Raw genomic sequence first — 16,910 nt, forward strand, 5'->3', positions numbered from 1 at the left:
AGTCCATAAACAAAATAGAAGTTGTAGTCAGCATTTATAATTCCAGTGTTCCTAGATGAATGAGGAAAGCAAATGTCTGGGATGTTTGTGAGTCAGCCTGCCTGATGAAAGCAGTAGTGAACAATGAAATAAGAGACCCCATTTTAAACAAGGTATAAGGCAAGGATCAATGCCTGTTGTCCTCTGACCTATACATACTTCATGGCAATGCATGTTCCCACACTCACATACATCCACTCATACACACAGAAGTATTAAAGCAGGGGCTGGAGGGATGGCTTAATGGTTAAGGCATTTGCCTCCAAATCCAAAGGATCCCAGTTCAACTCTCCTGGACCCAAGTAATGCAGAAGGGGCACATGCATCTGAAGTGCAGTGGCTGGTGGCCCTGGCTTGCCCATTCTCTCTCTCTCTCTCAAATAAATAAATAAATAAATAAATAAATAAATAAATAAATAAATATTAAAATAGACTCAAAACTTATAATACATGCCAAAGATGTATATTTATGTATATTATCTGCATATACTTATAATGATATAATGCATATACCTCAATTTCATATGTAACACAGGCAAATATGCATGCATATAATAGTTCTTTTACCTTCATATACAAATTATTTTTCACAAGATCCTCACTTTGTTCTCTCATTGGAACAAATGTGAGGTACTGATATGACATTGTAATATACAATTGTCTCTAAAAATTGAGATTTTATAACTTGTTTTATTGAGTTGGAAAGAAAAACTGACTAGAATGTGACTAGAACTGACTAGAATACCTCTTCAGTGCACTGTTGGGTGTGGACTTAGAAACTTCACAGTGACCACAGTAAAGTTATAATTTGATAATATACCTTAAAAAGAAAGATAGAGAAAATTTCTGAATTTGAATTCTTAGAGGTTCAAGTTCAATGAGATTTCTGAAGTCAATTCTGACAGGTATTATTCATTAAAGGTGACATTGGATGTAATTTTCCCAAATATCCTTATCTAAATTTTCCACATAATAACTTGAATAATAATAGCTATCTCAGTCATCATTTTTTTATGAAGCCTAGTAACTGTCACCAACTAAGCCTTCAATAAATATTAAATGAAGGATAGAACCAAAATAAAATAAAATGAATAAAATAACATATTATGGGACATGAGTACTTTATTAATTAGTTCAGTTTTCCCTTAATCTGTCCTCATTTTCTTCAGAAATATCAGACTTTATAGAAACATAAGCCCGGATACCTTTAGTTCCTTTGTTACTATCAAGCTTTATAGCTACTCATATGACACTATTAAAAATTCTAAACCTGCTCCATATTCCCAGTTTTTGTGACTATCTCGCTACCCTAAAAGAAATAGATCTTGCTAATGTTTGCATAATATGATTTTTAGAGGCTACCCATAATTTACTTAGAGAAAATTATTTTAAAATTAAATAGTGTAGACTTTCTGGCTCGCATCAGCAAATGCACCAGTGACTAATTCAATTCGGCCTCAGCTAATATCACGAAGTGCTGAATGCATCCAACGACTAACACAATTATTCACATCTCTGCAACATTTTGTTTTTCCTTGTTTGATAACTCTAGTTGAACAGAAAAATTCTTAAGTACCCTGGAAACAAATGAACACAAAAAAAAATATTAATGGTGTTGGACTTATTTTCTGTTGAACATTGGCCCATTTAGAGGAACTAACCTTTGAAAACGAATCAAATATTTTGATAATTAAAAGTGTAATTTAAAATGCCCTAAATTTAATCTAAACAAGAAATAAATTGATAAATGGATATAAATACTTTATTTAGTGTACAATTAGTTTTATGGAACTCTGAAGCTTCAAATTTGACATGATTTATCTTAAGTTCTCTCACCTTATTGTAGTGCATTTTGGACTGGATCATATGAAAATTTTAACTCATGGTATATTTTATGACATGTTTAACAACAATTTTAGTGATTTATGGACAACAAAACAATAAGTCACCATTAAGTATGTATCAAAACAGATTTTACTATTCAGAAAGTGTTTCCCTTTAAACGATGCCCATTTCATATTGATATACTATTTAAACACAGCTTGTTTTAGAAATATTTTTAAGCATAAACAAAATGAAAGTCTGGATCATACCTGAATAAATACCACACTACCAAAGCTGTGGTACATATACACAATGGAATTCTGTCTAGGAGTAAGAGAAAATATTGCAGTAGAATCTGTAGAAAAGGGATGGACTTGAAACAGATCATATTAAGTGAACTCACACAAGCATGGAAAGACAAACACTGCATGTTCTCCCTCATCTGCAGTTCCTAACTTTTAACATTTTGAGTTGTAGGCATACCTGAGAGGCAACTCTGTGTCAGATAATAGGTATGGAAGTTGGTTAGAGAAGGGGGGGATAGGAGGGTGGGGAAATTCTCATGAAATTAAATCCAAAATGAATTTGTTCCATAAAAACCTTTCTCCTGGATAGCAGACTTAATAACAACCCTCAACAAAAATTGTCAGGCAAGAAGAGCCCTGGAGAAGGTGGGATGAAGCCTAACCCTAAAACATTTGATGAGGACACCCACATACTGTGACAGAGAACACTGAAATATCTGGCTAGAGTCTGGAAGGAAGCCAGTCCTCAGATAATCTGCCCATATTGTGGTAGATGGTGTAAATGAGCTGCTTAGGGAAAAATGAATAACAACCTTATGTGTTAACAGAGGACACTGCTATACAAAAGCAACCAGCCTGACAAGATGGCACCCAGCCCAGATTGGTAACCAATGGTTCTCTGATTGGCTAAGTTATCCATTCACTGGAAAGTAATCCTTAGCTAGAACTTATAACAGAGTCAGAATCCTTTGGAGACCAAAACCATGAACTCCAACAAGAAGCTCCCACTAGCCAAAAGAGAGGCCTCACCCACCAAAATCTCTTACTTAATAATGCTTATCCCATTGACCTATTCTGACCTCAGTCTCCTTCGGAGAATCTTTTTTTTTCTTTTTTTTTTCTCCAGAAGGCAGCTAAAATGAGAGGAACCACCCCTCACACATCAGCTAGGGCCCAGGTGAAACCACAGCTAATTGGCCAGATGAGCAAGAGTGCTGCTTCAATAGTGAGCCTGGTAATCAGCAACAGGGTCATGTAGACTGACACTGAGGATACTCAAAATGAACAAAAACAGAAATGCAGAACATGCTGAGAGCACAACACTAAATAAGAGTTAAAACACAGCTACCACAGCTGAAGGAATTTTGCAGAAGAGGGGGTGGAAAGAATGTAAGAGCCACAGAGAGGAAGGCAATATCCAAGGGCATCCCTAGCTACAATGACTGATGGATATTGTCACATCTCATAGCCCACAAACCTAGGGGAAATACCAGAAATCCCACTGAGAAGGGCCCTCAGTGGAGTGGGGTCAGGCAGGAAGGAAGTGATGGTGCCAACTTAAGATGTATCCATACACATTTCTACTTGATAAAAATAAAGAAAATAATTGTTTATTTGTACATAAATGCTAAGAAAATAATTTATGAGAAATCATAGTATTTGCAAAATTTCTCATAAATTTTAACAAAAATTTCATTTGTTAGTAAACAATATAATGTAGCATTGCCACTTTCATTTTCATCATTAAAATTTACATAATGTGATAAAATGATAGTGAGAAAAGGTTACTCTAAAAATGAAATGAGTTCCTTGTGAGGACAGTGTGTGGACAGGCACAGCAGTCTAGAATGGGTAGGCCAGACCCCTGTTTCCAGGCTCCTGCAACCTCCATGCATGAGGTTCCATGCACTGGTCTGTGTGCTGGAGGGTGCAGCATGAAGTAGGTGAGACACTTGTTCCCTTGCTCCTCCCAATCTCCTGATCCTGGTAGGTCTCACTGTGCCTTATTTGTGGAGACCTGGTCCCTGTGTGAGCTGCAGAATCAGGTCTTTTCATTTGGTATCCTGACTGGCCATTGGGTAAAAACATCCCTGTCCACCTGAGTCAAACGGTGTCTGGGCCAAAGGACAAAAACTTGCTTCCTCCTCAATAAAATAAAGAGTCTTCCTAAAATGGGTAGACAACAATGAAAAAAAGCCAGTGAAAGTCAGAAAACAAATTTCCACCAACAATGCTTAGTCATATAATGGAAGCCTCCAATGAGATCATAGAAAAATCAAAAGAAACTCATTCCCAAAATGAAAACATCAAAATCATAAATATATATGTGCTAAACATAGGAGCACAATGATTTATCAAAGAAAACCTACTTGATATTAAAACAAATAAAAACAATACTATAATAGTCAGAAACTCCACTATCATCAATAGACAGATCATCCAAGCAGAAAACCAACAGGGAAATAACAGTGCTCAACAACATCATAGATCAACTACAACTAAGGTATATCTACAGAACTTTCCATTTCAACTCTACAGAATACACATAACCTTCTCCATAATTGACCATATATTAGGCCATAAAGCATGCCTACATAAGGTCAGGAAAATAGAAGTAACTTCTTTCATCATGCCAGATCACCATGCTTTAAAGCTAGAAATTAACAACAAGAGACACATCAAGAACTCCACCAGCTCTTGGAGACTAAACAATGCATTTTAAAACAACGAATGGGTCATTAAAGACATCAAAAAGAAATTGTAAAATTCCTACAATTGAATGATAAAACTTATAGGACACAGTGAAAGCATTCATAAGGGGAAAATTCATAGTTCTAAAAGCCTTCATTACAAAGACAGAGAGATCTCAAATCAAGAACCTGACTATTCACCTTAAAGCACTGTAAAAACAAGAAGAATCATACTAAAACAGCTCCAGATGGAAAGAAATAATCAAGATTAGAGCAGAAATTAATGAATTGGAAACTAATAAAGATGAAATGAAGAGCTAGTTCTTTGAAAAAAAACATTGACAAACCTCTGATCAAATTGATCAAGGGAAAAAAGAGAAGTCTCAAATTAACAAAATCAAAAATGAAAAAGGAGATATCACAACAGACATCAATGAAATTGGAAGAATCATTAGGGTATACTTCTAAAACCTCTACTTCACAAAATGAAAAGTTACCAACAGACCTTATTATTCCCTTACCTGGGCATTTACCATAAAACTTCCACATCACTGTTCAGATATAGTTGCTCAACCATATTTATAGCTGCTCAATTCATAATAGCTAAAAACTGAAATCAACCCAGGTGCCCATCATTGGATGAATGGATAAAGAAGATGTGGTATATCTAGACAACAAAATTCTACTGAGCAGTAAGACAAAATAAAATTGAAATTTGTAGAAAAGTGGTCAAACTTGGAAGAGATCATTCTAAGTGAACTCATACAATCACAGAATCCCATGATGTCACTCTTCTTCAGTTGGTAACCTGGAGAAGACTGAATTGGTGATATAGTGAATAGTATCTTGAGGCTTGGACAATAGGGAGAGTAGCGCTTGGGGGAAGGGAAAGGGTGTGTGGGGGGGGTACAAAAAAAACTGAACCCAAATTGAACTGGTACCATAGAATCCTACATCCTGGAAATCAGACTAAAAGATGGAACCGTCAAGAGGACCTTAGGGGAGCATTTGAATCAAAGGACCCTGGAGGGGTTGAAATGAAACCTATCCTCAAATTTCTCCTATTTTTTCTTTCTTCTCTGTCTTTTTCTTTTTTCTTTTCCCTCACTGTTGGCCCCTAAATCCCTGTATCAGGATGTGGTCTACATCTACAATGAGCTGCTCAGAGAGAACTACTAGATCTCCCAAAACAAACAAGACAGACTTCTGTCACAGCACTGATTAACCCCCAAAGGTTAATGATAAGACCCTACTGCTGAAGACACCACACACTGTAAACAGAGACCACAGAGAGACAAGGTTGGAATCTGGAGGAGATCCAGTCACCACACAATTAGCCCATCTACTTCTGGAATGCACTATATGAGCCATTGGGGAAAAGTGGCCAACATCTGTCCAAACAACTCAAAGTCTAAGCGACTCAGTAGAAAACAACCTGACATGATGTGCACACAAGTTCAATAGTGGCACACGGCCATGGTGTGTGACCAAATGCTCTTGTTTTGGCAAACAGGACCAGTCAGAGGAAAGGAAACCATATCTGGGACTGGAAAACAAGTCATAATCATATTCAGGTAATGATTCTGCTTTCCATTATCAAACTCCCACTAACCTTAGGCTATACGAGGGTCTACACCCTGTTAATTCTCTCTCAGTTAATAATGGTTATCCAATTTAACCAATGCTGATTCATTTTAAGTTGGAGAATCTGCTTCTCCTTTTCAGATAGGAGTTGGACCTGAAGTGATAAACAAACCAGTGCACTCTATCCTGGCTTCAGCTGAAACCACAGAAGAATTGGAGAAATGAGTAAGAGTATTGCTTTCTTAGTGAATCTGATATCAGGACAAAGGTTATAAATATACATACTGAGGACAATTAACCCCGACCAAACCAGAGATCCAGAGGCTCCTAAGTGCCCATCACTAGAGTAGACATGAAATGCTCACAGTATAGCTCAGGAAATTTTGTGAAAGAGGGAGTGGTGAGGTTGTTAAACCATAAGTTGGGACATTTTAAACAATGACATTGCATCACCCACCATAATGCATGACCCACAATCCCCATGGGGTTGCCCTTCATGCCCAATGAGGAAGGCCTCTTTAGAAAAGGGGCAGGGAGGAGGTAAAGGATGGTACCAATATGTGTTGTTTACCTACTCAATATGTCCATAACTAATAAAAAAGGTAGGAGGATTGTCATGAGTTTGAGGCCACCCTGAGACTACATCATGAATTCCAGGTCAGCCTGAGCTAGAGTGAGACTGTACCTCAACCCTCCTCCACACAAAAAAGCAGAAAATGTAGAGAAAGACATGATTAAGGCCTTTCTAATTAAGACCCTGAGTATTGAGAGTGCTTAAGTCATGACTTATGTGAAAAGCATAGTTGATGAGTTTTTTTTTATAACAGTGATAGTTATCTATAGTTGTTTGTTTAATGAGTATAAATGAACAGAAAGCATAGTACAATAGCCTCAAAATCATGGCAATTCTCATACCACTGCTTCCTGAGTGCTGGGATTAAAGGTGTGTGCCACCACACCAAGCTTTCTTCTCCATTTCTAATGTATGTTGAGGAAATAGAACTCAAGTACTTTTGCTTGCACAGCAAGCACATGACCAAATGAATTATCTCCCAAGCCATAGCAATTCTATGTGTAATAAATTAATTCAATATATATATTTATTATTTATATATTATTTATTATATATATTTCAAATATATATATTTCAATTATATATATATATTTCAATTATATATATATATTTCAATTATATATATATATTTCAATTATATATATATATTTCAATTATATATATATATTTCAATTATATATATATTTCAAACACATATATTTAAATATATATATACATACATATATATATATATATTTGAATTTTGTATTAACAATTTAACTTACAGCTTTTATTAGGACATTTGTATATTTTAACATCATTTTTCATGAGTTTGTGTCTTTGACAAAATAAATGAGATTTTACAAAGACTAACAGTACATTAGTCTTTAAGGCCCCTAGAAAATTTAAGAATACACCAGCTAGAATAACACTAGCAAAGTAAGAATTTCATATGCTGCATTTATCTTTATACACTGGAAAACCTATCTATATAGAGAATTTATTAGTTTTTATGTGCTGGATGATAGGCAGCACCTTCAAATCTGCCATATTGCTTCACATTATTGTGGTTCTTTTTTTCTGACAAAAAGATGAATATTGGATGGTGAAAGAGAGATTATTCATATAAAATCCACACATAGAAAATGCCTCACTCTCAATCATGTTGGCTTCTTCTTCTTCTTTTTTTTTTTTTCTTTTACTATGTATAGCACAGTGATTAACTCTATGAAGTCTGGGCAGAGTTCCAGTTTGAGGTTTCTGGTTTACTTCAGGTTATAGACTTCTTTCTTTTCATACAGAGGTTGGGGATCACTAATGAATATGTCACATAATTTTGTTTTAAATATTAAATTAGTTCTGATACCTTTAACTACAGCACAAGGAAGGCAGAGTTAGGAGGATCACCATGAATTCAAGGCCAGCCTGTGACTACATAGTGAATTTTAGGTCAGCCTGGGCTACAATGAGATCCTACCTCAAAAAATGAATAATATTTTATTAGTAGTACGGAGGAGATGATGCAATGGTTAATAATACCCATATAACAAGCTTTGCATGGCAACACATGACCATAAACCCCATGTTGATTGCAATACAGACAGGAAGAACCCAACAGATTCACTACTCAGCTAGTTAACTGAAAAATAGTGAGCTCCAAGTTTAGCGAGATGTTGTCTTAAAGAAGTAAGATAGAAGAGTAACCAGCACAAAGGGGAAGGAGATCAACGGAGAGAAAAATCAACTCCTACCAAATCAGAGAGCCAAAGCCTCAGAGGCCCCCAACACCTCAGCACTGAAGCAGACCAAAAATGAACCCAACATGGCTCAGGGAAATCTTGCGGAAGAGGGGGCGGAAAGAATGTCAGAGTTACATGTTGGGTCATGATTTGCAGAGACATTTATCATACTAATAACTGGGGGCTATCTCCACAATGCACGACCCATTTTCATTAACAAGGAGGGTCTAATGGGAGGGGTAGATCACAGATGAGCCTAAATAATGGTACCAAACTGCCTGTATTCACTGAAATGAAAACTAATAAATTAAATTAAAAAAAAAAAAAGATAGAAGAGTAAAAGAGAAAGCCATCTAATGCCCTACTCCTTCTCTTTGCATGTGTTCACATGGGGTACACACATCTGCTCACATGCATATACACACTATACATATACACACCAAAATATTGTTAGTAGAAAAAATAGCTATGTTATTACCTAATATTATTGCTCAACATTTTAGTAAATAATTGTAATGCTACCTACTAAAAATTCTACTGTGATAACAAGTGTGTGCCTAATACATTGATTACTAATGTGATATCAAATAAATTTAACATTTTTAGAATAATTGTATTCTTATAAATTTTATGATGTACTATAAAGTATAAGGTATTTCATTAAATGACAAACTATACATAATGATAGAAATAAAACACCATGAAAATTCCAAAAGTGACTTTATGTGATAGTATTTATTTATAACAGTAGTTATATGATGGCATTATTCTACTCTGTGATGGCAAAAACAAAACAAAGCAAAAAAACAACCTGGTTAATATTGTGCTGAGCTCTGGTAGTGGTTTCATTTTCTTACATACATAACTAATAAGTACCTTGGCACCTAGTGGTGAAAATAATAAAGCTTCCTTGTAAGTTGAGACACAGGTAAGCAGATCCACAAAATGCTACAGTAGACCTAATTAGAGTAATAAGGTAAAGATACTGAAAATTCATAAAAGATGATTAGATTTAAAATGGGAATTTGTTATAAAAAATGATTAAACATCATTGTGAAATTCAAGGCGAGATTTCTGTGAAAACAACCAGAAAATATAAGGGGCTCATCTCAAATGAGCTACACTAAAACATTAATTTATAAATTAACAAATGTGTATGATATCATGCTTAAAATCTCAAGATAGAATTTTATAAAATGTGAATAATAATTTACCATTTAGGCTGCTTTGAATGGGTCCTTTAGCTTCTTACTTCATTATAAACAGCAATTTTAGGAAGTCATATTGCTCCTGGTAGCTATCTATATTTGTAATTCAAATAATGATCCCAGAAGTTAAGCATAGAGTGTCAAAATAAGTCAAAATAAGGCAAGCAAAGCATTTTGTTTTTCACAATTGGATCTCTCTTTCTAAGAGAGGTTGGTTTTATGGCATATGACATATCAGTGATTAGATGTCTTCTGATATCTATCTGAGATTTCTGGATAAAATTTAATGGTTAGTGCTTAAATAAGATGCTATTATAATAAATAATCATGGAAATATGTGGTTGTAATCTTGATCAAGCTGAGGTAAAAGTCAGCTGAGCACAATATGATAAGCAGCAACAATAGAAATAGTGTGCATCTGTTTCTGACTGCTGTTTCTCGTATAAAACCATCTCTGCCCAAACTGCTCATAGGAAGGAAGGTAGAGCAAAACACTAAATATAGTAGGCATGGAACACAACACACAATGCATGACCCATATACCTCAACAAGGAGGGAAGGGGGTAGGTCACAGATGAGCCTAATAATGGTACCAAACTCACTGTATTTGCTGAATACAAAACCAATTAATAAAAAATTAAAATTTAAAACAACACTTAAAACACAAAAAATGATCCACCTTTGAAAGTCCACAACCAGTTAAGAGAATTAGTCACAATAAAGTAAAAGTAACAATGGGTTTCAGGTATAAAAACATGGCCCAGAAAATTAAATACATAAGCAGAATATTGAAATTCAAAGTAACATATTGCATTCTGCAACATAAAATAATTGCTTCTTTGATGCCAATGCTATTTTTCTAGTATATACATCTATTTGCACATCTACTTAAGAATTCAAAGGCAATGCTATTAAGGAATTCAACTATAGCTACCCATAAAATACACTACTGAGCTTTTAAATTTCTATACACAGGGTCTCATACCCAAGCTATTTCAGAAGTTTCTCAGTTGCTAGAACTGAGAACTGTAGCATAGGATAGATACACTTTCTAGTTGCCTTCTCTCAAAGAATACACACACACACACACACACACACACACACACACACACACAAAAGAACACATACACACAATTTAAGCATTTTTTTTTTTTTTTAGAGAGAATTCATCCTTGCTTAGTTCAAGGACCAAGCATTGCATAACTACTTACTATTAAAAAAAAAAAAGCTGTCTTTTGGGAATTCATATTATGGAAAACCTGCTCAGCTATAAAACATTCATATTATTTATTGATTTGTTCCCATAGCCAATGTAATGCATGATTTACATAAAATGACAGATATAGCCATAGTCTGATATAGATGCTATACTGGGGAACAATTCCTAGTTTCTTACTGAAGCTTGACAATACAATCAAAATCTCCATTGCCTGAAGTAAAGAAACAAAGACCTTCCTCTATTGTGTCAATTTCAAGAATGATTACCTTTCAAATAAGCTTGAACTGAGCTGTATTTTGATGTTTTTTTTGTTTGTTTGTTTCTGGCATTGCTGGATTTAAAAGATACAAATCATGGGAATGTTTTAGAAAAGCTACATTAAAATGTCAATTGTTTTTCTTAATTAGGAAATACATAGGCGATGTTATAAGAATACTTATGAAAACCACAAAGGCTGTGATATTCTTTTATAAAAATATTTTATTTATTTATACACAGAAAAGACAAGAGAGCAAAATAGAGAGAGATACAAAGAGAGAGTGAATGGGTATACCAGGGCCTCTAGCCAGTGCAAATAAACTCCAGATGCATATGCCACTTTGTGCATCTGGTTTTATGTGGGCATGGGGAATCAAACCTCAGTTGTTTGGTTTTGTAGGCAAGTGCCCTTATCACTGAGACATCTCTCTCACCCTTTATATGCCTTTTAAGACTCTCTTCTGTGTTCTGGATTATGCCTCTGCTATAGTTTATAATGGCTCACCACCACTTAAGTATTGTGATGGGAATAGCACTGATAATTTCTTTTCCATAAATTAAGCTAGTAATAATTTACAAATAACATGGTGGCCAACAACAAAAAGCATAATAAGAACCATGCTGGGATGTTACCCAAATATTGTTCAAGATGTGACACAACAGTGCTCACCTCTACTGACAAAGCTCAATCAAGAGACAGAAGAAAGGCCTAGGATCCCTTCACTGACCTATTTTTGGGGTGTTGGGAAAACAACACAATCTAGGAAACAAGTCTTTCCCTCTATGATCTTGGATTTGGGCCTAGCACATAAACAACCAAGAGCAATACTGCTTCACATAACAAAACATTCTCAATTTCAGTTTCATCAAAATTTTTAGAAGCATTAATAAGTATAAAGACTTGGAGTTAAGTTCTAACATGACATGATTTCCATCTGATTTACTTTGCTTCATATGATTCAGTATCATTGTCCTTGCTGCTAACATTTAAGATGAACATGGACTATTCAAAGTGGGGAGTCACCACTTAAATTAGAATCTTTAGAAATACTGAGGGCAGTGTAGGATTGCTAAGCACAATATTCATTAGACTCATTCATTTTCTATTTACTTATATAAGTGAACGATTTATTAAAAGGGGTATCCTATAGGTGAAATTAAAACTGTCATTTTAATGTGGATTATATTGAAGATTAGTTTCATTGTCAATATTAGAGACTCTGTGTTTTGTCTGCAAAGGCTTCACGTGTACCCCATGCATGAGGAGAGCAATGGGATATCCCATAGGATCAAAACGCACACTCAGTCCTCTAGTGGTGATAGGTGGGTATGTAAACACTGTGCTTTAACTACTTAATAACCACAACATTACCAAGCAACGGTTCCATTGTAGTCTTAAGCCTGAAGAAATAATTTGACAGTTATTTGATATCCTGTAAACCAGTTTCGGCAAGGAAGGAACATCATCCAAAGGTACATCTTAAAGAAAACCCATACACATAGGCTTGGACTACCAGAAACCAGTTCCAAGGAAAAGCATATGCTGGAAACAAGCACATCAGCATTAACGCCATGTGTATGGTAATTCTAATGTTATAAATGCATAGGTATATCTAAACAGAGTGCTAGAAAAATATTCCAAGACTTTAACTCCCTTCAACCATGAACATTAGGATTGATTTGCTTTCCAAGTATCTCTAGCTATCAGTTTGGGTATTCTGTTCCCCATCTGATAACTTAATAAGCTTGCATTGTGATTTGCAAATCATTTATTGTTTGCGGAATGATATTAGATAGATTGATTCACCCTAGTGCTAATATTAATTTTCCAAACTTATAAACCTGAAGCCTCTACCACAATAAATTCATTGTGGTCAAAATTAGGTTGATAGGTCCCCTAATATAAGTATAAATAAAGATAGATGCATGGCAGCTTCTTAAGATTACTTTGTTTTGTTTTGTTTTTATTATTTATTTATTTATTTGAGAGCGACAGACACAGAGAGAAAGACAGAGGGAGAGAGAGAGAGAATGGGCGCGCCAGGGCTTCCAGCCTCTGCAAACGAATTCCAGACGCATGCGCCCCCTTGTGCATCTCGCTAACGTGGCACCTGGGGAACCGAGCCTCGAACCGGGGTCCTTAGGCTTCACAGGCAAGTGCTTAACCGCTAAGCCATCTCTCCAGCCCTTAAGTTTACTTTGGACACAGTATATATACCACTTATATGTTTATGGCCGTCACCTACACCAAACTTTATCATCCTACAATTTTTTTAAAAAAAACTTTTTTAAAAAAAAAATTATTTATTTGAGAGCGACAGACACAGAGAGAAAGACAGATAGAGGGAGAGAGAGAGAATGGGCGCACCAGGCCTTTCAGCCTCTGCAAACGAACTCCAGACACGTGTGCCCCCTTGTGCATCTGGCTAAGGTGGGACCTGGGGAACCGAGCCTCGAACCGGGGTCCTTAGGCTTTACAGGCAAGTGCTTAACCACTAAGCCATCTCTCCAGCCCCATCCTACAATTTTTATCATTCTAGTAATTTCACTAAGATTTTTAATGGCAAAAAACAGGGGGAAACTGTGAGAAAACACTTGGACAAAATATACTTTTTAAGTAGACCTCCACAAAGTCAAAATGCTCATAATGACAATGGCATATATTGTAATTAATTTCATAGTAGGCAAAATATGGTGAGAACTGAGGTGTGGTAGTTTGAATAGATGGCCCCCAATATATTCAGTTCTTTATTGTTTGTAGTTTGCATCTGCAGCACCTGGCTGGGGGCAGTGTCACTGGGTGGATGTTAAGGTGTGGTGGTAAGTTTGAGATTTCTATCTAAAGGTATGCAAAGTGTGCTAGCTGGAGTTCCTGAAGTGTGCTGTGCTGTGAGGCTTTTGGCTTTTGGCTTGTGCTTCTCCCTCTCTGCTTGGACCTGTAAAAGCAGGCCAGTTTATTCTACCATTATGGAACTTCTCCAGGATCTGTAAGCTTCAATAAATATTCCTTTCTCCATAACTGTGCCTGGCTTGGAAGTTCATCTGGAAGTGAAGATGTGTTGTTTGAAATGACACTGAATTATTACTTTAATGCTAACTTAACTTGTCACAGTGCCATGCCCTTCTGAACCTCAGTGTTCCCATATGTTAAAATGGATCTTTAGAAGCTTGAATGAGATAATTAAAAGTACCATAAGATATTTTACAGTAATACAGTGACAAACAATACTAGTGTAACAATAATGAGCATTACTGCTCTTTCTGGCTTCCTCTATAGAAGGGATAAGGAAATACTCATTTTAATATTTAATGGCTTGGGCTGGAGAGATGGCTTAGTGGTTAAGGGCTTGCCTGTGAAGCCTAAGGACCCCGGTTCAAGACTCGATTTCCCCAGGACCCACGTTAGGCAGATGCACAAGGGGGCACATGTGTCTGGAGTTCATTAGCAGTGGCTGGAGGCCCTGGTGCACCCATTCTCCCTCTCTCTCTCTGCCTATTTCTCTCTCTGTCACTCTCATAAATTGAATTATCATGTTTTAAAAATTCTATGTGAGGACTGAGGTAAGAGTTCAGTGAATAAAATTCAGAATCCACAAAATGTTGAGGGAGTATAATGACCCTCTCAAATTCCAGTATTTGGGAGATGGAAACAGTTGATTCCCAGGGCAGGCTGGCTAGTTAGAATAACTGAATTGGTAAACTTGGTGCTTTCATAAAAGATCTTGCTGCAATAGACACCCAATGTCAACCTCTGGGACACACACACAATTGCAAATGTACCCACATGTGCATATGAATATATAGTCATATGTACACATCACACATCCATGTACAAGTAAAATTCTGACATAGGCGGAATCTCTGTGTGTGTATGTAAGTACATATGCATGCATGCATGCATGCATGCATGCATGTATGTATGTATGTATGTGTGTGTATGCATTCTTAGCTAGTGGGATTATTCATGTCATTTTTCAAGGTGAATAAATTACCTGGAGGATACATAGAACAAATAGTGGTTGTAGCCACTAGTAAACATGCATTGCTCTTGTCTTTACCTGCGAAGAATAGGAATGACCATCTGAACCACAGACAGAATTGGTGGAGACCATTGGGCACTGCTTACAAGATGCTGATGGGAGACCTCTCCATTGCTTATGGCCTACTCCTGATTCTTTCATACTGTTTAAAAAGACAAAAATGAAAACATCAATGTTTAGTGCATTTGATTTGTTCAGTTATAACTGTATTAACCTGCCTTCCTTTTGTAAACCTTCACAGTTAACATCATAATCATCAACATCATCATCATTATTATTATTATCAACAAATTTTGTATAGCTACACCATGAGTTAGTGCCCTTTTTTCCTTCATTTCTGCCCCCATTTTGTTGGGGACATTCTTTATTGGGGTTGCAGATATTCCCTGAAGTTGTAGTTTATGTGTTGTGGGAATAGCCGTTAGTTGTTTTTTTTTTTTTTTTTTTTTTTCCCAGGGGGAGGGGAGGATGCTTCTGAGCATGATGTCTCAACCTGTGGCTCTTATAATCTTTAGGCCCTCTCTTCAGCAAAATCCCCTGATCCATGGTGGGGGAGTTTTAATTCTACTTCAGTGATGAGCTCTTAGCAGCCTCTGTATCTCTGATTTTGTAGGTGTTGAGTATCCCCAGGGTCTGTGTCCTACACCCTGTTGCTGATTATCAGGATCATCATGGAAGCATGCTTGTCTTCCCAATTCCTCTGTGTCTTTAGCTGTCCTATCTTGAAAAAAGAAAAATGCCTTTTTACTCCTAGCATATCAACTCTTGAAGTTAAGTTCAGTGCATTCATTCTTACACTGGTCTTCATTGTACAATAACTCCAAGTATTGCTTCTAATAAAACCATTTCCTGTTAGTTTCATATAGACTGGAGGTATATTTTGTTGTGTGGTTCTTTGCTTTTAATTTACAGCTATGAAATGTGTTTCTGATACCCCAAGAAGCAGAAGTAATGCTTCCTGAAAAATATAGGCCTCAGATGTTTGGTACATTCTTTGTATTGCCCTTAGTTTCCCTCAGGAACACTATGATAAAGAGACACTTGATTCATTGGATGGTTGGAAATGATAACAGATTACTTTTAGAGGGAATAACAATAAAGGACAATAATTTTCTAGCAAAGCTGGTATTTAGAAAGCCAAACATATAGGTTTACTGATAACAAATCCCTTCTTATTGTTAAGAAGTGCCTGAACATGTATGTTTTGGTAGTTTGATGCAGGTGTCTCCCATAAAAATAGGTATTCTGAATGCTGGTCCGGTCTCCCCAGCTGATGGCAATTGGAAATTAAGGCCTCCTGGGAGTGGTGTTTGTTGGGGGCATGTTTATAGGTGTTACAGGTAATTTCCCCATGCCAGCGTTTGGCATACTCTCCTGTTGCTATTGCCCACATTATGTTGGCCAGGGGTGATGCCCACCCTTTCTGCTCATGCCATCATTTTCCCTGCCATTGTGGAGCATCCCTTCAAGTCTGTAAGCCAAAATAAACCCTTTTGTTCCCCAAGTCTTCTTTTGATCTGGTGATTTTTGCCAGCAGTATGAACCTGCAACAGTAATGTTGGTACTAAAAGTGGCATTGCTGCTAAACACCTGACTGTGGCTTTGGCCTTTTGGAGTTGATTTTCAAGAGGAATGTGGAAGGATTTGAAACCTTGGCCTAAGAGATACCTTGAAGTTCTGTTAAGTACAGCTTGATGGACAGAGTTGAAAAACCTGAATGCAGTAAGAAA

General features: G+C 36.4%; 1 protein-coding gene across 3 annotated transcripts in view; it reads right to left on the minus strand.

Annotated features, from left to right (window-relative positions):
• Spock3 (SPARC (osteonectin), cwcv and kazal like domains proteoglycan 3) overlaps positions 1–16,910 on the minus strand; it is a 413,063-nt gene that overhangs the window by 128,241 nt on the left and 267,912 nt on the right. For all 3 annotated transcript variants that reach the window (XM_004657152.2, XM_045142135.1, XM_045142136.1), the window contains one exon: positions 15,199–15,322. In XM_004657152.2, the coding sequence (XP_004657209.2) occupies positions 15,199–15,322 (124 nt within the window). The remainder of the gene's footprint in view (positions 1–15,198; positions 15,323–16,910) is intronic.

The sequence above is a fragment of the Jaculus jaculus genome, chromosome 1, assembly GCF_020740685.1.
Source record: "Jaculus jaculus isolate mJacJac1 chromosome 1, mJacJac1.mat.Y.cur, whole genome shotgun sequence".
Taxonomy (NCBI): Eukaryota; Metazoa; Chordata; class Mammalia; order Rodentia; family Dipodidae; genus Jaculus; species Jaculus jaculus.